The sequence below is a fragment of the Myxocyprinus asiaticus genome, chromosome 21 (genome assembly GCF_019703515.2).
Source record: "Myxocyprinus asiaticus isolate MX2 ecotype Aquarium Trade chromosome 21, UBuf_Myxa_2, whole genome shotgun sequence".
NCBI classification, from domain to species: Eukaryota; Metazoa; Chordata; class Actinopteri; order Cypriniformes; family Catostomidae; genus Myxocyprinus; species Myxocyprinus asiaticus.
In genome coordinates, this window is record NC_059364.1 from 15,402,081 (window position 1) to 15,427,878 (window position 25,798).

General features: G+C 39.0%; 3 protein-coding genes and 1 pseudogene across 5 annotated transcripts; 3 read left to right on the plus strand and 1 right to left on the minus strand.

The window, feature by feature from the left end:
* LOC127412389 (MAD2L1-binding protein-like) lies at positions 1 to 4,614 on the plus strand. Its single transcript, XM_051648703.1, has 3 exons — positions 1 to 349; positions 546 to 823; positions 1,930 to 4,614. The coding sequence occupies exons 1-3, from the start codon at positions 25 to 27 to the stop codon at positions 2,458 to 2,460; spliced, it is 1,134 nt and encodes a 377-aa protein (XP_051504663.1). The 5' UTR covers positions 1 to 24; the 3' UTR covers positions 2,461 to 4,614.
* A 22-nt stretch (positions 4,615 to 4,636) lies between these two features.
* LOC127411694 (epoxide hydrolase 1-like) lies at positions 4,637 to 10,938 on the minus strand (annotated as a pseudogene).
* Positions 10,939 to 16,320: 5,382 nt separating this feature from the next.
* Positions 16,321 to 17,861, plus strand: LOC127412394 (cystatin-like). Its single transcript, XM_051648710.1, has 3 exons — positions 16,321 to 16,656; positions 17,280 to 17,390; positions 17,503 to 17,861. The coding sequence occupies exons 1-3, from the start codon at positions 16,456 to 16,458 to the stop codon at positions 17,578 to 17,580; spliced, it is 390 nt and encodes a 129-aa protein (XP_051504670.1). The 5' UTR covers positions 16,321 to 16,455; the 3' UTR covers positions 17,581 to 17,861.
* Positions 17,862 to 18,797: 936 nt separating this feature from the next.
* LOC127412392 (glycine N-acyltransferase-like protein 3) lies at positions 18,798 to 23,957 on the plus strand. 3 transcript variants are annotated; one of them, XM_051648707.1, is made up of 5 exons: positions 20,823 to 20,841; positions 20,944 to 21,051; positions 22,859 to 22,930; positions 23,005 to 23,134; positions 23,280 to 23,957. In XM_051648707.1, exons 3-5 carry the CDS (start codon positions 22,879 to 22,881, stop codon positions 23,671 to 23,673), a joined length of 576 nt encoding a protein of 191 aa, XP_051504667.1. In that variant the 5' UTR covers positions 20,823 to 20,841; positions 20,944 to 21,051; positions 22,859 to 22,878; the 3' UTR covers positions 23,674 to 23,957. The 3 variants fall into 3 exon arrangements, with proteins under 3 accessions (XP_051504665.1, XP_051504667.1, XP_051504666.1); XM_051648705.1 differs by having other exon boundaries at positions 18,798 to 21,051; XM_051648706.1 differs by lacking the exon at positions 20,823 to 20,841 and having other exon boundaries at positions 20,931 to 21,051; positions 22,810 to 22,930.
* The last annotated feature ends 1,841 nt before the right edge of the window (positions 23,958 to 25,798 follow it).

A 25,798-nucleotide genomic window follows, 5' to 3' on the forward strand; every position in this document is an offset into this window, starting at 1 on the left:
TTAGGTAAATTCAAACAGTGAAAAATGGAAGAGGGATCGAGGAAGGGAGAGTCTGAGAGTGCAAACATGACTGTCATCAAATACAGCAGCACCGCAGAAAGTTCCAATAACAGACTTAATCAGATCAATCAATGCACAACTCAGGAAGATGAGTTCAAGTTTCCATCAGATGGAGAGATGGCAAGGAACATTTTGTGCCATGTCGATGATCCCGAGTCTAAGGTGGAAAATGTGTGTCTGTTGGATAGCTTTAGTAAGATGGAATCTTTTAACACGTCAGATGAAAAAGAAAATAGAAATTGCCCTACAGATTCAAGAACAGGATATAGAGGTGATCATCATGATCTAAGTAAGTAGTCTTGCCAAATGGTTGTATTTCATGCTTATCTTAACTAAATGTAATAGTTTAACACCAGCCATCTGAATCTCAATGTATAATACGTCTGTCTAAACTAGTCACCAGTGACTGAAAATCTCTGAAATGTTGATTTTGTTGTTTGGCATGTACTGAATGGCATGTAAGTGGCTTATATTTTTATTTCAAGGTTGCCAGCAGACAGACACTTTGGCCTCTGCTTCTGGCTCACAGAGGGAATGTGAATCGTTTGCTGTGGCTGCACACCATATTGATGATGAGGAAATATTCAGGAGAGCAAGAGAGGAGGGACAAGTGACTGTTGTCTTCCCAGGGCGTATCACACAGGATGGTTGCTGTAGACTTGTTTGTGAGCTTCTTAAGTGTGTCCTTTACCAGAGGCAACAGCTGCCTATGACGTATGACCAAATGGTGTTCCTCCAGAAACAACAGCATAATTCCACACAGGTAGGACTGAAGGCCTCATATGTGTTCACAAAGAGCAGACTGTTTTTCACTGTTGTCCCAGTAACATTTTGTGAAATAAGATCCAATTTAATGAGTAATTCGCCCAAAAATGAAAATTCTGTAAGTTACCCTCATGTTGTGATCCAGTTCAGAGTGTCAGCTACGGTTATGTGTAGTGCTTTTATTTGTTTATTTATTTTACAATTTTAATAATAACAAAATTAGGGACTTTTTAATTGCTTTAAACAAACGTTGCAATTCTGCTACGCTGGGCCTCTGAGAGATATATTTATCACACACCAAAACATTTAAACTTTAAAGACACAAGGACTACTTTTATTGTACTTTTGTGTCTTTAAAGGGAAAGTTTACCCAAAAATGAAAATTCTCTCATCATTTACTCACCCTCGTGCCATCCCAGATGTGTATAGCTTACTTAATTCTGCAGAACACAAATGTAGATTTTTGAAGAATATTTCAGCTCTCTAGGTCCCTACAATGCAAGTGAATGGTGACCAGACCTTTCAAGCTCAAAAAATAATATATAAGGCAGCATAAAAGTAATTCATATGACTCCAGTGGTTAAATCTATGTCTTCAGAAGTGATATAGGTGTGGGTAAGAAACGGATCAATATTTAAGTTCTTTTTTTACAATAAATCTCCACTTTTTCTTTCACATTCTGGATGTCAAAGTAGAGATTTATATATAAAAACGGATTACAATATTGATCTGTTTCTCACCCAAAGTGATTATATCACTTCAGAAGACATAGATTTAACCACTGGAGTCTTATGGATTAATGATGCCTTATATGTGATTTTTGGCGCTTGAAAGGTCTGGTCACCATTCACTTGCATTGTATTGGCCTACAGAGCTGAAATATTCTTCAAAAATCTTCGTGTTCTGCAGAAGAAAGAAACTCATACACATCTGGGATGGCTTGAGTGTGAGTAAATGATGAGAGAATATTCATTTTTGGGTGAACTATCCCTTTAACAACACCTTTATTATTTGCTTATATTCTTTTATATTTTGTTCAGTACTGATATCATTTGTGTCTGGAATGACTTTCCTTGGTGTGACATTTTGGTTCCTTTCTCTCAGACAGAAGACATGGTGAACCATCGGCCTGTGAAGACATCAGGGGGCTTGGATTGGCGCCGGTTCCAGCGGACGTTGCAGGAGCTGGACGAGGTGCTGGCCCACCTGGAGACACTGTTCTCTCTTAGCCATGTTCCCCGTGTGCTCTTTATGCTGGGGGGATCTACCATCCTCCCCAATGAGCTGTATGAGGTCAACTTGGAAGCATTGGTTGTTGGGGCTGGGGAAAACAGTGTAAGGACTTCATCTTGTCTAAGACAGCTTTTCCGCACGCTAATTGTGGCCGACCTGCTGTCAGATGCAAAGTCTGTTCGTCTCCTGAGCACCACAGTCATGGCTCTGGGTCACCGGGATTGTGGCGTGACTGGGTTTAAACCCAAAATAGATTTTAGGGTTCCCACAAAGGTGAAAAGGAAGGTCATCTACTTAGGCAGTAATTTGTCCCTCACTGGAGAGGCACACAAATGTAACGGAGACCTGGAGGACTATATTTGGTTTCAGGCCCCTGTCACTGTCAAAGGTTTCTGTAAATAATAAACTGACCAGAAAATTAAATGTCAAAGAGAGGGAATAAAGGGTGACAGTTTTCAGGGAATGTTGTAATACAATTCACTCCATTCTCAGGGATCGCTGTATTACTGCCCCAAAAGGATATGGGCTGTTTCATTATTATTATTATTATTATTATTATGCTTAATTCCAGAATTCTGTGTGAATTTTTGTGTTTTAAAAACCTCAGATTATTTATGCAAAGTTTACATTTACATTATCATCATATGATCCACCTTTAACCAGCTCTATTTTACAGTGCTTTTCTAATGTTTAACAACCTAATGAGTTGCAGGTTTACTTCAAGTAGAAGTGACCCAGGACCTGAAATGTTACTGTGATGATTATGCTGCTCTTTTACCATTTGCACCATTGAGCAAGGTTAGGACAACAAACTCAAGTCATTATGAATTAAAACTATCTGCTGAAAGGCAGCTTCTTTAAACTGATGAATGTATATGTTAGTTTTTACCCATTGAGAAATTAATGAATTGTGTTTTTACATTAAGTAAATCAGTACTGTATATTTTTTTTAAATGAAATTAATGCAATTTAGCTTTTCACCTTCCATTTGGTGCTACATCTTTGTACTTCTTTAGTATCTTGTTTTGTTATCATTTTATTTCAATTGACATATAAAAGAACATTCAATCTTGCCAGGGTTCATTAAATCTTGATGAAATGATACAAACTGATGACTGTAGCATGGATATCCAAATGAACAATGTACCATCAAATATTTTTCTTAAAAACTGAAGATGTTACTTTCTGAAACTTCACAAATATGTTCTTGCCCTTCAAAGTGTCCTTACAGTTAAACTCCTTATAATTGTTTTCGAAAGCAACATGCAACAAATCTGCAAAATTATTGATTCAGAACTTCTTGTATTTTCAACCAGTTCATTTAAAACCACATCATTCCTAAATAGTAAACCTTGCTTTTCAAAGAATTAACTTAAGATTTTCTGTGCCAATATAGCAACCAAAGGGAATAGCAAAATATACATTGTTGGATGGCTTTTTCGAACACTCCCTCTGTCTACCATTGAATGAACAAACAGATAGTCCCACCCCAAACTTATGCCACTGGTCGAGCCAATGTTGCCATGTCTGGCTGGACGGGCCACTCAAAGCAAATAGGATTTTTTGTAGCGCCGAAGAGACTCTGAAGCTAATAAACTAAATAGTTGCGCCACTTTTGCGAGTGGTATTTCAGCGCAAAAACCTGTGTCTTATTCATGATCAACCACTCCCAATCAAGTTTAAGCAGGTGCAATCAAATTAAGTCATTGTCATTTATTTCAACGCAACCACGCCTGTTTTCTCTGTAAATAAGGCTTATTATAGACTGCGCTTTATTCACAAAAATGTACATCGTGCTAATATTGCCATATGAAAGCAGGCGGTAAAATTATTTTTATTTAAAAGAGATGTTTGTGTACATTTTCTACCGATCATATCAGCATATTCATCAAATAATGATCAAATGAAAACGACATTATAACCTGCCATATATCCAGATGCGCGGTGTAGTGAAGCACACTTTTGGCATGTTAAAGAGATAATTCAGGTGTCTGGACCACAGTAGTGGAGTAATGCTGTACAGTCCTGGCAGAGTGTTTCAGATAATGGTGGTCTGATGCATTCTTTGCTATAAAGTGCTCAGAACTGGCTCGCAACATCAGAATTTCATGTGCAAATTGCATTCGTCACAGATTTTGTGGGCACACTTGCGCCATTATTTGATCTGCATAACTCCTTCAGCGAATCAGGCGCTAAACCAGTGCAGACAGCGCATGCAATAACCAGCTAATTTACTGGCTGCAATTCATTCTTTTCAATACATTTCTTTAAAAAAACAACATGCCTAGGATGGAAACAGGACATATTGACCCTTATGATTCTGATAATGTGTGTGAATGCACCACAAATCCTTATGCTATGTTTAGAAACTTGGCACCTCAGAGAAAGCTCTCTGAGTTCTCTTCTCAAGGCCTATACACACATCAGCAGAACCGTAAACATCATTTCTAACTCTACTACTAAATGTTACTTTAACATCTTAAGGGATTAATATTCAACTTAACATCTAAACATTAATACCATAAATGCAATGTAATTAGAACCATAATCAATAAATGAATTGTTTCTCTGACAGCTATTATTTGTGCCTTTTACTCTCCACCTTCTCCACAAACTGCATGATGTCTTGAGCCAGAAGCTGGGGTTCCTCAAAGGCAGCAAAATGTCCCCCTCGAGGTATGTAGGTGTAAGAGCGGACATCCCTAAACTGCATTCCAGTCCAAGACCTAGGACAGTGGACTAGCTCATGAGGCAGCCAGGCCAGTGGGCACAAACACCTTTGTTCTTAAAGGGAAAGAAGTTAAGGAATAAAAATCTAATCTGTTATGAAACGGCTGCAAAGGATTAAGTGTGCCAAGGTGATTCATGGGGCGGCTGTGGCTCAGGTGGTAGAGCAGGTTCCCACTAATTGCAGGATTGGTGGTTTGATTCCCAGCCAACATGAATCCACATGCCAAAGTGTCTTTGGGCAAGACACTGAACCCCAAGTTGCTCCCAATTGCAGGCTAGCACCTTGCATGGCAGCTCTACCGTCATTGGTGTGCGTGCGTGTGTGTGAATGGGTGAATGAGTCACAGTGTAAAGCACATGAAAACTGCTAAGGTTAAAAAAAGTGCTATGTAAGTGCAGACCATTTTACCATAAATTTAGAAGAGCCATAATTTATTTATTATTATTATTTTTTTGCAAGAGCAAAGATTTTTGTCTGAATTTCCCTGGTCCTGATTTAAAAGTTTACACCATCCAAATCTGTATCATATATATTTAAATTTAAATGTCAGATTCAGAATAAAAGAAATAACTCAAAAAAGTTTAAATAAAAATGTAGACCATCGCAATATGATTAAAGGATTCGTAACTTGTTTTGACTTACTCATTGTCCGCCCTTATACTGGGATTTGTCTTCAGGTTCTCTTTGTAGAAACGCATTGAGGGAATGATGGAACATGTAGTCCAGTAGATCATGACATTTGTTAGGAAATCATCTAGATTGAACTTTCTGTAATGGAACAAAAAAGTGACAAAGCCACTCAATTATAATTGAACTGAACATATCTTTCAGGTTTTGCAGTGTGTGTGTGTGTGTGTGCATGTGCTACTTTGTTGTGCATCCAAGTACAGTTATTGAGTAACATGTATTTTATTAATCTCTAAAATGTATCAAATGACAATATTTATGTCATTTTATCTGCATATACTGTATAAATGTTTTGTAACAACCAACAAGTGGCCATTTGTCCTAACATTGATCATGTACAAGTGAAGACCACAAACACACCTTATTCATCAAAGAAAAACAAAGAGCCTTTTTAACTGACAATTACAACTTATAAAATCCATTTATCTGCATTAGGGAAGTGACATGGGATTAGAATTAACTGAAAAGGATAGTGATTAGAATCTTGGAATCTTACTCAGTCTTCATCTGGGCCATGTTGCTTGTAATGAGGGCTCCCCAGTCTCCCCCTTGCACGTAATAATGAGTGAATCCCAATCTTTCCATGAGCTTATGGAAGATCCTGGCAGCGTCCAAAGAGTTAAAGCCTTCAAGTTCAATAACAGAAATAACTCTCTTATAACTCTAATATACTCTCCAGTTTCCATATGAAAGATCATCTAGTGGAACATTTTTACGATGTTGAAACTATAGATTATCTCTATGCCATCACGCCATTAGTTTTCTGTGAAAAGTTATGTCTGCGCTTTTACAGTATCCTTTTTTATGTGGAGCTTCAGAGTAGCCATAGCCTGGAATGGAGGGGCAGATGACCTCAAAGACCACATTTGAATCGGTCTCAGTGAGCAAAGGCAGGATCCTGTAAAACTCGTAGAAGAACCAGGCCAGCCATGAACCATCACAAGAGGGGCAACTTTCTGTCCAGGTGTCTGAACAGGCCTCACGTGAATGAAATGCACATCTATTCCTGAGAGGACGTAATACAGACACTAGAGGTCAAAAAGTCAAAGTAACAAATTTCAAAACTGGTTTCAGAGATTATAAGCATTTTTTTATATATATATATATTATTATTATCTGCATTGGTCTGATTAGGCCAGAGTCCACATCAGGACTTACAATTCACTCTTTTTCTCTGCAAGGTTTTAAAAGTACAAAACAGTTATCTGCCTTTTCTACTGTAGACTATAATGATGGCTGAAGAATCACTTGTAAAATGCAAAGCATGTAAAATTTCTAGCTTCAGCTTAAATTTATAAAATCAACTTTCATCAGTTATCAGTTATAACATAAGAAGGTTACACTTTACAATAAGATTCCATTCTTTAACATAAGTTATTGCATTAGGTACTATGAATTAATGAACGATGACATTTTACAGTTTTTATCAATCTTCTGTTGATTTATCAGAATACTATTTTTCATTGTTTGTTCATGTTAGTTCATAAAGCATTAACAGATGTTAACATATACTGTACAACTTTTAATGTAAATTTTTTTTTACTAGAATATGTAGAAATTAACTATAACCAAGATTAAAGGGTTAGTTCACTCAAAAATTAAAATCCTCTCATGATTTACTCACCTTCAAGCCATCCCAGATGTGCATGACTTTCCTTCTTCAGCAGAACCGAAGTGAAGCACATTTCAGCTCTTTTTGTGCATTTCCACTGATTACAGTCTTCTTATTTTGTGTATACTGTATATTGTATATTAGGTGTATATTGTGTTGTGTAACAGATGTGTAAACTGTGTTATGTGTAAATCAGATGTTTATTGTAATTGTCATACTGCTATGTTGCTTGGAACCGCACCCAAGACTTTCACCCACTGTTGCACTTGTGTATATGGTTGAGTGACAATAAAGGGATTTGATTGATTTGATTTGATACAATGCAAGTATTAATCAATCAATCAATACTTTGTTGCCAAACAACATAGTTGTCTGCGATTTTTACCGGTGAGCTCACAACAATAATGACATACAATAAAGAGAAAAAACAAACAAACAAAAAAACAGAGAATATCATCATAAGTGCAATAGCAAATCAACATCACGCACCACTGGGTACAACATAAGAAGACAGCCATTCATTGTATGGTATAAGGTACAGATGTGTGAGTCCTGGAGGAATTAAAACATGAACAATCCTACAGTAAGTACTATTTAGGAAGTGTGTGGACTTAGCTTTAATTGCACTGAGGCGTCTACCTGAAGGTAGAGGAGTTAACAGGCACTTAGCAGGATGTGTGGGATCTTTCAAGATTTTAATTCCTTTACTTTGCATATGTGACACATAACTATCAGGTTGCTGGCTGTTTGACAGTCTAAATGGCATATTTAGGCAGCATAAAAGTAATCAACATGACTCCAGTCAATCAATCAATGTCTTCTGAAGCAAATCAATATGTTTGTGTAAAAAATAAATCGATAATTAAAACTTTATTAACTTTAAAATATTGCTTCCTGCCAGCAGTCAATGCATCAGTGATGTAAGTGCAATGGCGCATTTTCACGAGAAGTCGGAAGCGCGCACTTTGTATACAACAGAGGAACAACCATCATGTGATTAGGTCATTTCAAACAGAAACCCAGCGCTGACCAGAAGCAACGAATTAAAGTTAAAAATGTTTTAATTATCTATTTGTATCTTACACAACCCTATCGAATTGCTTCAGAAGACATTAATTGATCGACTGGAGTCATGTGGATTACTGTTATGCTGCCTAAATATGCCCTTTGGACCGTCAAATAGCCAGCAGCCTGATTGCACCTGTATACTTGCATTGTATGGACAAAAAGTAGGGATTGGCGATACCACTTATTTTCTTTTCGATCCGATACCAATAATTTCAAGTCCCATATCGTCGATACCGATACCTCTATTAAATTGATTTTTTTGTGTTGTGTAGATCTTTTTGGGATAAAATGGGTATTTAAAATATTATGTTTAATCATAATTCAAGTCATTCTTTTTTTTTACATTTATGAGCCTAAACAGAAAATTATTTGACTTCTGTTTTGTTTACCCTTACAAAAAATGAACCATGGTTTACTACAGTAACTATAGTTTAACCATGGTATTTAGTTAAACCATAGTTACCACACAATTATCCATGGTTACTGCTAAAATATTACTTTAGTAAAACCATGGTTAACTATTTTTATTTATAATTATTAACAACAATTACAGAACATTATCAATGTTCTAATAACTTTTAACTTAACAATAATACACTTGTAACAAAGGTCACACAAACTCATATGTTGTTATTTAGTGTGAATTTACTACAGAAGTTGTTTCTCTGATTTTCTGTCATTACCTCTACAAGGCACTGATCCCTCTTGTTTGAACAAATCTTGTGACGGCTCAAGCACTTGTCTGCTTGTGTCTTTCAGCATGCATGTTAAGATGAACGGCAGAAGAAATAGTTCCCATCCTGCACAAGTATTTGTTAACATAGCCTAATCCTTTTTATTTCACTTTGAAGCTTATGATTATTGTTCATGTTCATGGTAACAAATAATAAAATATCGATACTTTAGGATCGATCCGCATCTCCCTAACAAAAAGAGTTGAAATGTGCTTATAAAAATCTTCACTTCGGTTCTGCTGAAGAAGGAAAGTCATACACATCTGGGATGGCTTAAAGGTACGTAAATCATGAAAGTATTTTCAAATTTGGGTGAACTAATCCTTTAATAAATGCTGTAAAAGTATTGTCACAGTAAACGAGCCGGTGCCCATGCCTGCCATGGTAAACAAGCCAGCACCCATGCCTGCCACGGTAAACGAGCCAGCGCCAATACCAGCCATGGTAAACGAGCCAGCACCAATGCCTGCCACGGTAAACGAGCCAGCGCCAATGCCTGTAGCCTCGACCGTCCCAGAGCCAATGCCTGTAGCCTCGACCATCCCCACAACAATGCTCTCAGCTGTCTGGAAGAGGAGGAGAAGGAAAGGGACTCCTGCCCCTCAGTCGATGCAGGCACTTGCATCTACGGGGGTCATTCTCCAGTCACCGCCAGTGCTTACAACCACGTGGTCATTCCCCAGTCTCTGCCTGTGCTCTCGACCACGGAAGTTAGTTCCCAGTCATCCATGGCTCCTTGCTCCAAGCCTTCCACGGCTCCAACTCCCTTGGCTCCACCTTCCATGGCTTCACCCCTTGAGCCTCCCATGGCTTCATCCCTCGAGCCTCCCATGGCTCCGTCTTCCACTGCCTCACCCCTTGAGCCTCCCATGGCTCCGCCTTTCCTGGCTCCACCTCCTGTGACTCCGCCTCCCATGGCTTCATCCCTTAAGCCTCCCATGGCTCCGCCTCCCGTGACTCCGCCTTCCATGACTCCGCCCCTCGATCCTTCCATGGCTCGCCTTCCCTAGCTCAGCCTCTCACGGCTCCACCTTCCATGGCTTCACCCCTCGAGCCTCCCACAGCTCCACCTTCCATGGCTCCGCCTTCCATGGCTTCACCCCTCGAGCCTCCCACGGCTCCACCTTCCATGGCTCTGCCTTCCATGACTCTGCCCCTCGAGCTTCCATGGCTCCGCCTTCCCTGGCTCAGCCTCTCATGGCTCCGCCTTCCATGGCTTCGCCCCTCGAGCCTCTCACGGCTCCGCCTGCTACGGTTTCGCCCCTCGAAACTCTCACAGCTCTGCCTTCCCTGGCTCTGCCTTCCCAGGCTCCACCTCCCATGACTCTGCCTTCCATGGCTTCACCCCTCAAGCCTCCTGTGGCTCTGCCTGCCCTGGCTCCGTCCCTCGAGCCTCCCATGGCTTCATCCCTCGAGCCTTCCGTGGCTCTGCCTTCCCTGGCTCCGATTTCCACAGCTCCGCCCCTTTAGCCTCCCATGGCTCCACCTCCCGTGATTCCACATCCCATGGCTCCGCCTCCCGTGACTCTGCCTTCCATGGCTTTGCCCCTCGCGCCTCACACGGCTCCGCCTTCTATGGTTTGTCTTCCACGGCTCTGCCCTCAATCCCTGGAACTCCACCTCCTACTATACAGCCTGCTTCACCACAGTCTCCAACCTTCCAACCCCTACTCCAGTTGCTCTGCTTCTGGATCTCCCTATGACCCCGCCTCCAAAGTCTCCACCTCCTGTGACCGAATCACCTCCCAAGCCTCTTGACCCAGTCCCTGCTCTGTGGCCACCTCCCAGGCTTCCTGACCCAGTCCCTGCCCTGTGGCCACCTCCCAGGTCTCCTGACTCAGTCTCTCCCCTGTGGCCGCCTCCCAGGCCTCCTGACCCAGTCCCTGCCCTGCAGTCGCCTCCCAGGCTCCTACGGACACCACCCTTGCTTCCTGAACATCCACAGACTCCTCCCTGGCCACTGGATCATCCGCCAATTCCTCCTTGGCCTCATAATAGCCTCCTGGATCCTTCCCTATCATCTGTTTCTTCCTGCCCTCCTCATCCATCTTTGGGCACCAAGAGTCACCCTTTAGTGTGGGGGGGGGGGGGGAGGTGTATCCTTCGTGGGCACTCATAACCCACAATACTTTGCTTCAACGGAACTGTCTAAAAAATATTACACCAATTTGCCCGTAAATATGATGTTCAAATGCAAGGAATGTTAATTCCCAAGTTGAAGTATCTCAGTAGATGGATGCAGAGTATATAATATGTATAATTATATTAATATATAATTAAAATAAAGTATTAGACTAAAAGTACACCTGTAAAATCTATTTTCTTTTCTCTTTACATCATTATAACTCCTAAAACTCCTAAAATGTACCTCATACATTCCCTTCTAAAGGGACTTTGTTCCCTTCTCACTCAAAACGCTGGCGCTTGTTAAAGAGTGGCGTGCTGTCATATCAACCATGTTATGTTCCTTTTCCTTTTGTCCTACGAAGGCCGTCCCGTTTAAACGAGGCTTGTTTAAAGGAGGACACTTGGTATACTGCAACCTTCAAAGGATGCGTCCTACTTAGCATGCAGCCTTCCAAACAAGACACAGTCCCTCTCTCACTCCATGCTCCGCTCTCTGTCCCTGAAGCACTAATCATCCACACTGGACTCCCTTTCTCACTCCACACTCTGGTCTCTCTCCCTGAAGCACTAATCACTCACACCTGAGCCCAGTCCTGCACTCAATCATCACCTCTATAAATCCTCACCCCGCCACTTCATCCACGTCTAGTCTCCGCAAGGAACTCAGACTCACCCGCTCCTCGGACTTCCCAAGTGAAGCTAACCTGCTCATCCGTGAATCCCGCGTCCATGATATTCCCAAATGCCATCATCGTCCTTCATCTTCCTGGAGTAGCGACCCGCCTGTGTGCTCCCAGTGATCACAAACTCAGTTATCACCAAGATAAGTTCCCAACTCCTCGCATTTCTGTTTACTTACCATTTCAATGTTTCCAATAAAGCTCCCGCATCTGGGTTAAACCTGTCATCTGTGTCTGTGTGTGTCGTGACACTAAGACAAATTTCACAACAGCAATGCCTCAAATAGTAGGCTATGAGACTGTTAGCATTTCTGAACTCTACATTTAGTTCTCTGTAGTATTACTCACTTGATACTTTCAGTTTTCTGCATAACAGTGTCCTCAAAATGCATAATGAACGTAAAATGTAAAGTGCCTTTTCCCGACAAAGCTGTGTTGGACTTGGGAAATAACATGGGTGTTTTGTGCAACATTCCAAAGTCCTCCAGTCCAGTGAAGAAGTTATCACACAACAGTCAACTGAGAAAAAAATAAAAAAAAAAAGATTAGCTTAGATAATCTAGTAGCCTGTTTTTAAAATGCATGCTATTCGACATTAACTTTACTGTAACACAGAGTCAAGAACAGAGGTTCAGATCCATATGCGGTTTAATAGTAAATGTGCAACTCATAAACAGACAGGCAGGGTAAATCACCAGTAATGGAACAGCATAGGCAGATGAGAGACGTAGTAATAAACAGGCAATGGTTAGGGCAGGCAGCAAACAATCACAATAAGAGTCCAGGTAAACAATGGGTAAATAAGGCAGGCAGCAGAGTATCAAACGGTGGGAAACAGGCAGAAGTCAAACACAGACAGGCAGGCAGTATAAACAGAGGTAAACGCTCAGAAATATTAGCAGGAGCAAAACAAGACTTCGCAATGATTACTGTTTGAACAGCGCTTAAATAGTCTATTAAATAGGGGACAGGTGTGAGAGTAATCAGTCCAGCTTGGCATTCTGGGAAGTGTAGTTCAAGGTGCCCTCAGACTCAGGCGAGAGGGACCTATGGTGGTGAGCAGTAGGAGTCCTTGAGTTCATGACTCTTACATGTCGGTCATTCATTTGCAGTTGCCTCTGAATTATTAGTAGGTTAGTATACTTCCATAGTACCATTATCATAATATTAAAGTTATGTGGTTTGGAAAAGGCTGTATCAGGTGACTTCACACGTGGAGTCAACTGATGATAATATGAAGGGGGGATATAGCAGCCTACTATCATTTCCAAACCATACAAAATTAAAAAATGTATTATTGTATATGTTATAGCGTGTATAATTTATGTACATAAAGTTTTTGTACATTTGTTGGAAAAAGAAGACATACATCTGATACTTGTCAATAAATTGGATCAGTATCAATCCTGTTTACTCAGTGAGCTAAAATATCCTGCATCCTGATTCTATATGAATGAGCAATTCCTGTCAGAGTTACCATGAATGCAAGTTTTGATTAATGAATCCAGGGGTGTAGATTCCAGGGGGGATTGTTCAAGCCAAATCTACAAAATTGCAGTAACAGCAAGATATTGGCAGCGTATTCAACATTAAGAGATTATCAATTTTGCAATCCGGTCCCGTCTGAGACATTTGAAAATTGGAAATGCAGAACAAAAGAGCTTCTGTTGCAATTGCTGAATTACAAACAAAAACAAAGAACATTTTGTCTGAGTTGATTCTGAATCATGCAAAAGCAGCAGGTCCAATTCTGTTTTTAAAGTCACCCTCCCAATTAGATAATTGCAGGTCTCTATGGCCTGTTGTCTGTGGTTTAATAAATCTGTCCTTGCTATGCATATACTGGTGAGTCATTTTACCACTCCTGTGCTGAGATCTCAGCGAAACCAGATACCACAAAAACCTCTCCAGCTGACAAAATATCATGACAATGCTGCTCAATTGATTTATTATTTTAGGTTAATGTTGCATTCATAAATGTAGATGGTCAAAGGAGCAACAACATTTTGAACAGTCAAAATGTTAACTTGATCAGTATCTCGAAACAGTATCTGCTTTTGTGGTCGTGGCTTTTGGAATTAATTATTGTGTTTTATAGCTAGAAATAAAATTTTTACAGTGCATCCAGAAAGTATTCACAGCGCTTCACTTTTTCCACATTTTGTTATGTTACAGCCTTATTCCAAAATGGATTAAATTCATTATTTTCTTCAGTTCTACAAACAATACCCCATAATGACAACGTGAAAGAAGTTTGTTTGAAATCTTCGCAAATTTATTAAAAAAAAAACATGTACATAAGTATTCTCAACCTTTGCTCAATACTTTGTTGAAGCACCTTTGGCATCAATTACAGCCTCAAGTCTTTTGAGTATGATGCTTCAAGCTTGGCACACCTATTTTTGGGCAGTTTCTCCCATTCTTCTTTGCAGGACCTCTCAAGATCCATCAGGTTGGATGGGGAGCATTGGTGCACAGCCATTTTCAGACCTCTCCAGAGATGTTCAATCAGGTTCAAGTCTGGGCTCTGGCTGGGCCACTCAAGGACATTCACAGAGTTGTCCCGTAGCCACTCTTTTGTCATCTTTGCTGTGTGCTTAGGGTCGTTGTCCTGTTGGAAGATGAACCTTCGCCAAAGTCTGAGGTCCAGAGCGCTCTGGAGCAGGTTTTCATCAAGAATGTCTCTGTACATTGCTGCATTCATCTTTCCCTCGATCCTGACTAGTCTCCCAGTTCCTGCCATTGAAAAACATCCCCACAGCATGATGCTGCCACCACCATGCTTCACTGTAGGGATGGTATTGGCCAGGTGATGAGCGGTGCCTGGTTTCCTCCAGACATGATGCTTGCCATTCAGGCCAAAGAGTTCAATCTTTGTTTCTCATGGTCTGAGAGTCATTCAGGTGCCTTTTGCAAACTCCAGGCAGGCTGTCATGTGCCTTATACTGAGGAGTGGCTTCCGTCTGGCCACTCTACCATACAGGCCTGATTGGTGGAGTGCTGCAGAGATGGTTGTTCTTCTGGAAGGTTCTCCTGTCTCTACAGAGAAATGCTGGAGCTCTGTCAGAGTGACCATCGGGTTCTTGGTCACCTCCCTGACTAAGGCCCTTCTCCCCCGATCACTCAGTTTGGCCGGGCGGCCAGCTCTAGGAAGAGTCCTGGTGGTTCCAAACTTCTTCCATTTACGGATGATGGAGGCCACTGTGCTCATTGGGACCTTCAATGCTGCAGAAATGTTTCTGTACCCTTCCCCAGATCTGTGCCTCGATACAATCCTGTCTCGGAGGTCTACAGACAATTCCTTGGACTTCATGGCTTGGTTTGTGCTCTAACATGCACTGTTAACTGTGGGACCTTATATAGACAGGTGTGTGCCTTTCCAAATCATGTCCAATCAACTGAATTTACCACAGGTGGACTCCAATCAAGTTGTAGAAACATCTCAAGGATGATCAGTGGAAACGGGATGCACCTGAGCTCAATTCTGAGTGTCATGGCAAAGGCTGTGAATACTTATGTACATGTGATTTTTTTTTCTTTTCGTTTTTTCTTTTTAATAAATTTGCAAAGATTTCAAACAAACTTCTTTCACGTTGTCATTATGGGGTATTGTTTGTAGAATTTTGAGGAAAATAATTAATTTAATCCATTTTGGAATAAGGCTGTAACATAACAAAATGTGGAAAAAGTGAAGCGCTGTGAATACTTTCCGGATGCACTGTAACATTTTAAAAATAAAACAACAGACTTCTTTGTCTTGCTAAGGCTAATTTTATAGCTAACATTGTATGCATCCTGTAATACACTTAAATAAATAAAATTTTCACACTTTTGGCATATTTTGACAAAATTACAGCTTGATTGGAAATGACGCACTATAAAAAATATTCTGCTCACAAGTGATATTTACTTTGATCTTTGTTTTCTACACACATCACATGTCTCAGTTTTTTATTTATTTATTTATTTTATTTGTATTATTTTTTTAAAAAACAATGACTTTTGAAAAAACTTTATTAGGGGTGAAATTGTTTGCTCCACAACTTCTTACTTTTTGAAAAAGCCTTTTTTTTTTTTTTTTAACCTTTTGAAAAAGTCTTTTTTAAACAAGAAATATTAAAACTGATTATGTTTATTTAACTTTTTGTTTAGAGTATTGTAGTTTTACACACGTTATAAAATGGATTTTCATAGTTTAATGTTGAAAGTCTTGGACAAGGCTAAAACAATAAAATAAAAGACATTTAAAAAGTACCAAAAATAAATGAAAAAGGCATGGTAAAAAGTCAGTTTTAATGTGACCTTCATATAACAAAAAATAAAAGTGGAAATCTGTTAGTTTAAAAAAAATAAAATAAAAAAAAATCACATGGGACATGAAGTTGAAGAAACAACCATAGGCTAGGCTATATTAGTTTATTTCTGTTAATGTTTTCTCTTTTTTTTTTCTTCTATTCTTTCTTACATTTGTTATGTGAATTTCGTAAAGCGTAAAAAAACAAAACAAAATATTATTTTACTGACAATGTCAAAATCAAGGAGCTCGGTCAAAATTTTAGAAATTTTTCCAAAGCACTTAACCAGCCTACAACTGCGATTGGTAGAGCCGCAGACACCGCCTCCTTTGCAGCCCTGTAGCGAATTACGTATTGTTTATATAAAATCTCAGACCGCAGTTTTCACTTCGCTGTCTCTGTCCATCGACAGACCAAGAGAATCAAACAGTTTGGAATCATTTAATACAGACATAAATTCAACATGTATCTTAAGATGATTGTCCCGGTTTTCGCGGTGATCTTGGCCGTGGCGAGCTCCATGCTGGTTGGAGGCCTTGTTGATGCAGACATGAATGATGAAGACGTTCAGAATGCGTTAAAGTTCGCAGTGGTCCAGTACAACAGAAAAACCAATGATGCGTATGTGCGTCAGGTTTCCGAAGTCATCAAGGTCCAAACACAAGTAAGTACATTTTTCCTACGTTTACTCGTTTTTCCTCTTTAACATTTGAACGACAGTAAATCACAGGCCAGTGTTAAACATGTACCCTACTAAAAAACAAATAGCGTCCTTAACGGAATGACTGTCATGATAGTTTAAGTAGGCTATAGGTGATATAGCTGGTTTTACGGGCCTGTTTTGGACATGATACGTTTCTCTGGCATTTAATGAGGTGTTGTTATAGTTAAATTGGCTGTTAAATAATATTACAGTAACCATTCATTTGTTCCTACTTTCCATCTTAATACATTCCCTCAAAGAAATGTCAAAAGAGAGCAACAAAACACTTTATAATATTATAAGCTACAGTAGCCTACATAAGAGAACAAAATATTTGTAAGGGTTCAAGTATGATATGTAGTACACATGTTCAGAAAGTGTTGCCAACTTCTGCAGTCTTCAGCAGTACTAATATTTTAAGGTAAAAATAAAAAAGCTACTTAAAGTCCACCTTACTTCCATATGTGACATCATTTAAGTGGCTCTCTCCCTATAAGCAGATCGTCAATGAAGGAGCTCTTAGTGGTACATCATGTCAACATTGAGCCAAGTATATCTAAAAATGTTTCTTGTTCACACTCTAGGTTGTCTCAGGCATGAAGTACATCTTCACTGTGAAAATGGCCAGAACCAGCTGCAGAAAGGGTGGAGTCGAGACCCTTTGCACAGTTCATAAGAACCCTGCTATTGCACAGGTTAGACACAAACTGGAATCCAGTTTACAATATTTGGCCATCTGTTTACGTTTCTTGCTTTCCAAATTAAAGAGGTTGACCTTGTGTGTGATAATGTAACTTCCCCCCCCAGGTCACTAAATGCAAAATAGTGGTCTGGAGCCAGCCATGGATGAACTCAATTAAGGTCCTTGAAAATACCTGTCCATAGAGGACATGCTACTAGTGCAGTTTGGGGATTTTCATCATTCATGCAGCAATAAAATTGACTTGCTTTTGCTAATATTGGAAAATCTTTCCTGATTTTTCCTGATAACCTTTGATGTCAACAACAAATCATGAAATAAGAATGCTTCACACTAACATGTAACCATGCATTTCATTAGACTCTTTCAAATGAAAAAGCTACAGTTTTGATGAATTTCTAAATAATAAATGGCACTTTTATATATTTGTTCATTCTTTACTATTAAAACATGGTTGATTGAAAAATGTCTGTGCTTTGAGTTTATTTGTTTAATTTCATTGTAGAAGTTATATTGACTTTCAGAGATATTCTTAAACAGGTGAAAAAAATTGTAAGAGACAGCTTGCTGTAATCATAATGTATACCTACTATTAGCGTAAATCCTACTTTTATTTTTTTATATGTATATACCGAAAGTCAAAAAACAATATAGAGTCGAACAAAAGTAGCCTGTTTTCATAGCAGTTATAGGGGTGCAGGTACCAGTACAGATATATTTGTATGTTTTTAATTTAATGTTAACATTTAAAATAGAAATATATGTCAGAATACAGCTAAACACAAGTATACTTTTCCTCTGCCTATAAAATAAACCTTTGCAAAATTGCTGCCTTGATTGTAGTTGTAAGACATTTTAATAGAAGTGTTGGCAGTAATGTTCAAACACAGTATGATTTACTGTATCATGTTTTGCCTTTTTTTTTTTTTTTTTTTTAACAAAAATGAAGTAAACTGGGAATTTTTCTTATGTCTTGTTCTTGTAATATGGTAAAATAAAAACAAAATATCATTTGAAATTAAGTTGGAGAGTAAATTACTCCAGTAAAAACATTATAGAGACAGATATTTTATTTTATTATATATTTTATGATTAAAACGTAATCATGTGTGTCAATGTTTTCCCATTCTTGCACAAATTCACACAAAAAGGCCAGGCATTACACTGCAGAAAAGCATAGCAAAACATATAGCAGTATTCATCTTTTAGTGTAAAGTCATTACTCTCTGACTGCATGTGTTTTTTTTTTTTTTTTTGCTTTTTTCTACACTTGTTTTACCCAACAGTATGCTGACAAATTCTGCCGCTTGAAGGCGGTCTGCGATTGGAGAATTGAGAAGTCGTTTGTATAGATTGTACTGAGGTCAAGGGCGGGATTTCTCATAAAACGGGTAGGGTAAAAAAATGAACGTGTCACAATAGAATCACGGTATTCGATTAAATGTTCAATGCGCTCTTAAGTTACGGTTAAATACAGGCCCGGCTCCAGCAATTTGTAGTAAGGTTGGCCATGTGAAATTGGGGTGGTGGCTTTACACCCCATACACTCCAACTGCTCCAACTTCTTTCTTTCTTTCTTTTTCTTTCTTTCTTTCTTTCTTTCTTTCTATCTATCTATCTATCTATCTATCTACATACATACGTCCTTAAAATTAACTTTCAAATTTTAAGCTTTTAAAAATATTGGCCAGGCTTTCTCAAGCCAACATAATGTTTGTCTTGACGAACTTTTTTTATCTTCAGAAAATTCGGTCACAAACTCATCCATGTCCAGTTCATGTGTTATTGATTTTTCATGAGCTAAAAGTACAAGATTTTTTTCCTCTCGTGAAGCATTGTGTGGCGAAACGGTGTAAAAATTCTTGCCAGAGTGGAGAATGAGCTCTCACATGAAGCAGTAGAAATGCCCATGACCAGGGCAGACACATACAGTTTATGAAGACCTGGAAATACAACTTTGTATTCCTGCAAGTGTTTGCAAACAGCTGAACAGTCAGCATCAGTTGGAAGCTTTTTGGTCAGTATTGGTCTGGCAACACGAATTTCACTATGCAGCTCACTTTTTGCAACCCCTGCAAGACTACTGAAAGTCTCAAGCAGCTGAATGTCAAGAAATATGTTGGATTTTGGCATCAAACGTGAGAGGGCTTGCATCAGCTCTAAATTCTTTGTGAAAAACCTGTTTTCCATCTCTGATACAGCTGTATCAACAATGTTTAACATCTGTCACCTTAGAGCTTCAGTTGCAATCCTCCTCATTGTCAAATGTTTCCCGATCTCCACGTATTGGAAGCTCAATGACTGCTAAAAATTTCACAACACCTGCCATGCTTTTTATGTAATATCGATTCTTTTCTATCTGTTGGGGCCGAGTAAACATGCTACGGTTTCCCCTGACTCCTGTCGGCAGCGAAATTCTGCCCACGTGATTGAGGCTTGTAAATGAGCCTGGCTACAAGCATGTTTCTGAAGACCACGGTCGCGTTCTAATGCTGCTTTCCAGTTTCTAAAACCAGTCAAAATGAAAGTATCCTTCTCGGAGAAAGCAACACCAAATACTTGACATGGAAAACAGAAGCATGCGTTGCGCTCTACAGAATATTCAAGCCACGGTCATGGCTGATACCAAGCGGCCGAAAAACATCTCTCCCTCCCTCCGAGAAGAGTTCAGGGGTATGATTTCAGAGCCGGCTGATGAGGATTTGCCTTGTTTAAATCACTTGGGACAAAATTACTGCATTTTTGTGTAGGTGTAATTGTTTTTTTGACACTATCCTAAGATGCCGTTGAACTTGACCCAACTATTTCTCCGACCTCGTTGCCGCAAACGGAGGAGGTGGTAGCTGTGTTCTGGTGAGCAAAAGTGCTTTTATTTTGTCCTTTCGGAATAAGAAATCTGTGCATGTTGTGCTTTGTTTAATGATATGTTTAGTAATATGTTCACTGACTGTTAAAAAGACAGTATCGTTATTAATATTGCCTTGTCATTCAGCACATTTGTTAATGCAAAGGTAGCGAGGTGAATGAGGCTAAGGCTATTGTCTCGACATCCTACACTTAAAAAAAGAAAAAAAAGAAAAAGAAAATCTGGAGCTGAATTGAACATCACACCAGTTTAGTGATTGGTTTTTATGGGGGGTGGGGCCAAGTTGGGCTAAGGTCCTGATTGGGTGCCAAGCTCCTCCCCGTGGAGCCGGGACTGGTTAAATATAACACATTTGACCAAGTTTCCGCTTTGTATATCTGTATTTGATCAGATCTGAAGATAGTGAAGAGTTGAAGTGTTGCCAACTCTTTCTAGCAAAATTTGTTTCTCTTTCACTTTACAGATTAAATCTTTATAAAGCGGATTTATACATTTACTGTGAAATATGAAAACTCTAAATTCAGACGAGTTAAAGATAGCAGAGACCACTTTATATGCGCACTTGCCTAAATCCTTAAAGGTGAGTATGACTTTTGTGTTGTCAGTGCAAACAGTGTAACTTTGAATGCTGTTAAATTGTATTTTTTTTTGACACACTTAATCAAAACCCTGATGTTTTCAGGTGTATGGATTTCTTTTCACTATAAACAGAGGGAAACCACACACTTTGGAGGTATTGGTGGACTCGTGGCCAGCCTTTTCCACAATCATTGTTCGACCAGATCCAAAGGTGAGATTACATATAAGATCCATTTTATTAACAATCCAAAACTTTTTAGGGAAGTCCAGGACTAGTTGTAACAAGGGGAAGTTGTCACAAGGGTAAAAGTAATATTAGGGGTGATTTGATTTAGGGATCCAATAACCAACGATCCATTGTTATCTATACAACACGTATATATCGATATAGTCATTTTTTTAAGATGTACCATTATTTTATTACTCTCATGTCAGCCACGTCCGTACGCATTTCCGTCAGGCAATGAAGCAACCTTATTACATTCATTAATAAAACATTCTGACATTCTGAACAGCACTAAAGAGAAACACCTGCTCAGCTCCAGCATCAGTTATAAGACTTCACACATCTACACATCAACACTCTTACTAACATTTATCCCAGTTAACTGTAACACACTGTGATAACATGGATAGTTGGAAACAAGTAAGTAAGCTTCTTTGGATTGGATTAAACTGAAAAATAAGCTGTAATCAAACGATTGATGATCACTTGTGTGTGACGTTATTTTTTTATATTATTAATTGTATAATTTTTTTTAAACATCTAAGTACCTTATTTTGTTGTGGATGTCCCAATGTGGATAGAAAATTTGCACTTTTCAGAGAGCTCAATAAAATATTCAAATTATATTTTGGTTGCATTTGAGGGCAACATTTTTTTTATTGATTGTGTAAAATAGGCACATAATATCGGAATATCGATCGCAGGGCCCTGAATCGAATCAAATCATAATCAAATTGCGGCAGACTTTGAAGTATCGGCACATATCGGCTCGCAGGCCAAGAGAATCTATATAAGATCGTATCTTGATGAAACGTCCAGTTTACACATCTAATATATAACTGCCCCAAGACAGCTACCCCATATATGTGTGACAACATGTTTATAGGCACATATGTGCCTGTAAACAGACTTTCAACAATAAACCTTCCCTAAGAAATATTCACTCAAGTCAAAACTAGCCTTAAAGGTGCACTCAGTAATTTTTTAACTCCTAAAGACATGAATTGTAATTTTGCATTATACATAGGAAATCTTGACCACTCACATTAAAATGAAGACTCCCATCATAACAATAACCTTATAAAAGCTGTTTTATTCTACATGGAGAGGGTCACACATGGGGGCTGCTAAGTTAGAATCAAATGACCAGCTGAATACTACTCGCTGAATCTCAGTAACCATCCTGATATTTGACACTTTCACTCATTGATTAAAGTAATCATGGCTGACTGAATTCTAAATTTCTACAATGGCATTTGAAACTGAAAACTATTGATTTTAAACGATGCTGCATCCAAGCCGCTAGGTGTCAGTGTAAGTCCAAGATGCCACAAAGAAAAAAGTTACTGAGTGTACCTTTAAAGCTGAAGTATGTAACTTTTGCTGTGTTGAAATACTTTCTTCTATCCTAGCTTGCAAAAAGTAACTATTAGTAAGCCAATCATTGGTTAATTTCTCGAAAACTGTAAGCACTGTCTCTGTGGCACTTTGAAAATTCCTCTGTTTGTTTTGAGCGACCTGCTTAGACCTGCCCCAACAATGTTATGGTGGCGGGACTATCTCTTAGTTTGACCAACTGCCATCAAGGTGTGCATTCAGAATGCTGTTCTGAAAACGTTTATTTTTGCAATTCCGTTTGGTGGCACTAGTGTTGCAGAAATTACATACTTCAGCTTTAATCTTCCCAATGTCCAAATGAACCACTTGTTTGTCAACATCAAAAATGTTTGTCTGCAAAAACAGAATGGTTGAGCAAAAGACTTTAAGAAGACGGTGACTCTTTTCACTACAGATGAAGAAGTCCTGAAAAGAATGCTGGGTGTGGAAAATGCAGTTGACTGGAGCACATACTTCTTAATAGCAGGTATGAGTTTTCATTTTATAAAGAAAAATACTAATTAATTTTACTTTTGGTAATTTGAATTATATTAATTCTAGGATGTGATGTAAGCCATTCTCCTTTGATGAAGGAAATTGCTGCTTCTCGGGGTGTCACTATGAAAGGCTCTAGCTTAGTGCACCTTATGACATTACCTGAGCCAAACCAGTTACCTGAGCTCATGAACAGGTAAGAGGCTAATCTCAGTTATTTAAACATCTGTTTTAAAAGGTCATGTCATGAACCAATGTAGTCGTGTATCAATATGTGTTTGTATAATACAGATTTAAATAAAAGTTTGCTGATGCAATCTTTTGCTTGTTTTCTTCCTCAGTCACCTGTTCAGAGTGTCAGTTCTCAATGTGTCACATGTCGATGTAGTTAACAAGGCTTGGAAATATGGTGGGGATGAGAAAGGTTACAAGAACATCCTAAATCTCATCAGCCATTTCCCCACATGCTGCATTACAGATGAGAACAACCAGCCTGTGTCCTGGGTGCTGCTGTATGACTACTGTGCCATAGGAATGTTGTACACACATCCCGAGCATCGTGGGAAGGGCTATGCCAAAGCTCTAGTCACCACAATGGCAAAAAGGCTCCATTCTCAGAACTATCCAGTTTATTGTTTCATTGAGGAATACAATCAGATTTCCTACAATCTTTTTACAAGCCTTGGGTTTACAGAATATCCTTCTTATAGGGCTGAGTGGTATGAATTCATCTAATAGAGTGAATCCTCAGCAGCGCTCAGCGAGTAAAGATGCTGACTACCACACCTGGAGTCACAAGTTCGAATCCAGGGCGTGCTGAGTGACAACCTACTGGGAAGGGTGTGAACTGCAGGGACAGATTTATGCAAATAAACATGATTCATTTACTTGTGAAATAACTTGAAATGTATGGGAGTGTCATCAAGGCTTTTGTCCTGTTTACTTCTTGAGCTACCTGAACAACCTGATTCTGTATGAATAAGCAAATCCTGCCAGAGTTACAATGAATTAAACCAGTGTTGAATCTAGTTGGATCCAGTTTCTTTTCTTCTGTTCTTTTTTATATTTGTTTTTCTCCAAAGCATTCCAAGTAGGTACCATAGCTGCAGGCCATGGTGGGTGGGATCTCCAAAAGAGGGCGTGGTTACTCCAGAATGGGCCGGGGTTACTCCCAAAAGGGGCATCACTTCCACACACGGTTAGGGAGAGGGTTAGGTTAGGGGCTCCCTATATCTTTGCTGGCAGTTTGGAGGTCCCACCCCTTTTTGAAGCTCTGCCTGCAGCATTTCCTCGACCTACAACTGCGATTGGTGGAGCCGCAAGACACCGCCCCTTTTGTGGTGCTCTAGCGAAAGACGTATTGTTACAGTGTTGCCAGATTGGGCTAGTTTTTATTGAATTGTGTGGGGGGAAATGTGCTTGGGTGGGTGGAAAAAATTTGGACTGGTTTGGAATGATTTGGGTGTGTTTAAAATGTGAAAGTGGAGATTTATAGTAAAAGAAGACTTATATATTGATCTGTTTCTCACCCACACTTATATCGCTTCAGAAGATATGGATTTAATCAATGAAGTCTTATAGATCACTTTTATGTGGCCTTTATGTGATTTTTAGAGCTTCAAAGGTCTGGTCACCATTCACTTGGTGAGCACTGTATGGAACTACAGAGCTGAGATATTTTTGTAAAAATCTTTGTTTGTGTTCAGCAGAAGAACGAAAGTCATACACATGAGGGTGAGTAAATGATGAGAGAATTTACATTTTTGGGTGAACTATCCCATTAAATGAGCCGGTTGCTCTTGAATTTAAGCGATAGAAGTCAAAATGTCAAAGCGTTAAAGAATGTCAGAGAACATGTCGAAAATGGGGAAATTTATTTATGAGCTGGAAAACATCAAACTATCCTGCCAACACATATTTTTTTATGTAATCTCAGACCACAATTTTCTCTCCACTCTGTCTCGGTCTGTCGACAGAACAAGAAGGAAATCAAAACCATTTGCAATAATTTAATACAAGCGTAAATTCAACATGTATCTTAAGATGATTGTCCCGGTTTTCGCAGAGATCTTGGCCGTGGAGAGCAACGCGCAGTTTGGAGGCCATGGAGAGGATTACATAAAAGATGAAAGTGTTCAGAAAGCGTTAGAGTTCACAGTGGCCCAGTACAACAACAATGATATGTCAGGTTTTCAAAGTCATCAAGATCCAAAGACATGTAAGTACATTTTATACATTGATTTGTTTTTCCTCTTTAACATTGGGACTGTCGGAATGTTGGAATTGGGACTCGGAAGTTACATTTACATTACATTTATGCATTTAGCAGACGTTTTTATCCAAAGCGACTTACAGTGCACTTATTACAGGGACAATCCACCTGGCGTATCGTTGCACAGGTTAGACACAAACTGGAATCAAATGCACACTATTTGATTATCTGTTTATCTGTTGAAAGACATTGACTTTGTGAGTGATAATGCAACAATTTTTATTTCTTGTCCCTAAGTCACTAAATGCACAATAGTGGTCATATCAACTCAGTTAATGTCCTTAAAAATACCTGTCCATAGAGCACATAGTACTAGTGCAATTTGGGTATTTTTACCATTCATGCAGCAATAAAATTGACTTGTTTTAGCTAAGATGAGTAAACCCTAAAACTTTATTGTTGACAAAATTGGAAGTGTATTTGTCCAGATAGCATTAGATTTCAACAACAGATCAGAAATAAGAATGCTTCATATTTATAGGACAATCTGAGTTTTTAAAGGCATCCTGTGTGTGTGTGACTTCAAGACAGCAAACATACAACTGTGTTGCATTTCATTTATTTTGTTTCTTGTATTTCTTTCATATT

Excerpts from the sequence above, each read along its gene's own strand:
- LOC127412389 (XM_051648703.1), top strand. The coding sequence starts at position 25 with ATGGAAGAGGGATCGAGGAAGGGAGAGTCTGAGAGTGCAAACATGACT. Across the intron at positions 350-545 it reads AGGTGATCATCATGATCTAA|GTTGCCAGCAGACAGACACT; the intron begins GTAAGTAGTCTT and ends TTTTATTTCAAG. Across the intron at positions 824-1,929 it reads AACAGCATAATTCCACACAG|ACAGAAGACATGGTGAACCA; the intron begins GTAGGACTGAAG and ends CCTTTCTCTCAG.
- LOC127412394 (XM_051648710.1), top strand. The coding sequence starts at position 16,456 with ATGTATCTTAAGATGATTGTCCCGGTTTTCGCGGTGATCTTGGCCGTG. Across the intron at positions 16,657-17,279 it reads TCATCAAGGTCCAAACACAA|GTTGTCTCAGGCATGAAGTA; the intron begins GTAAGTACATTT and ends TTCACACTCTAG. Across the intron at positions 17,391-17,502 it reads AGAACCCTGCTATTGCACAG|GTCACTAAATGCAAAATAGT; the intron begins GTTAGACACAAA and ends TTCCCCCCCCAG.
- LOC127412392 (XM_051648705.1), top strand. The coding sequence starts at position 20,934 with ATGTTTTCAGGTGTATGGATTTCTTTTCACTATAAACAGAGGGAAACC. Across the intron at positions 22,931-23,004 it reads CACATACTTCTTAATAGCAG|GATGTGATGTAAGCCATTCT; the intron begins GTATGAGTTTTC and ends TATTAATTCTAG. Across the intron at positions 23,135-23,279 it reads TTACCTGAGCTCATGAACAG|TCACCTGTTCAGAGTGTCAG; the intron begins GTAAGAGGCTAA and ends TTTCTTCCTCAG.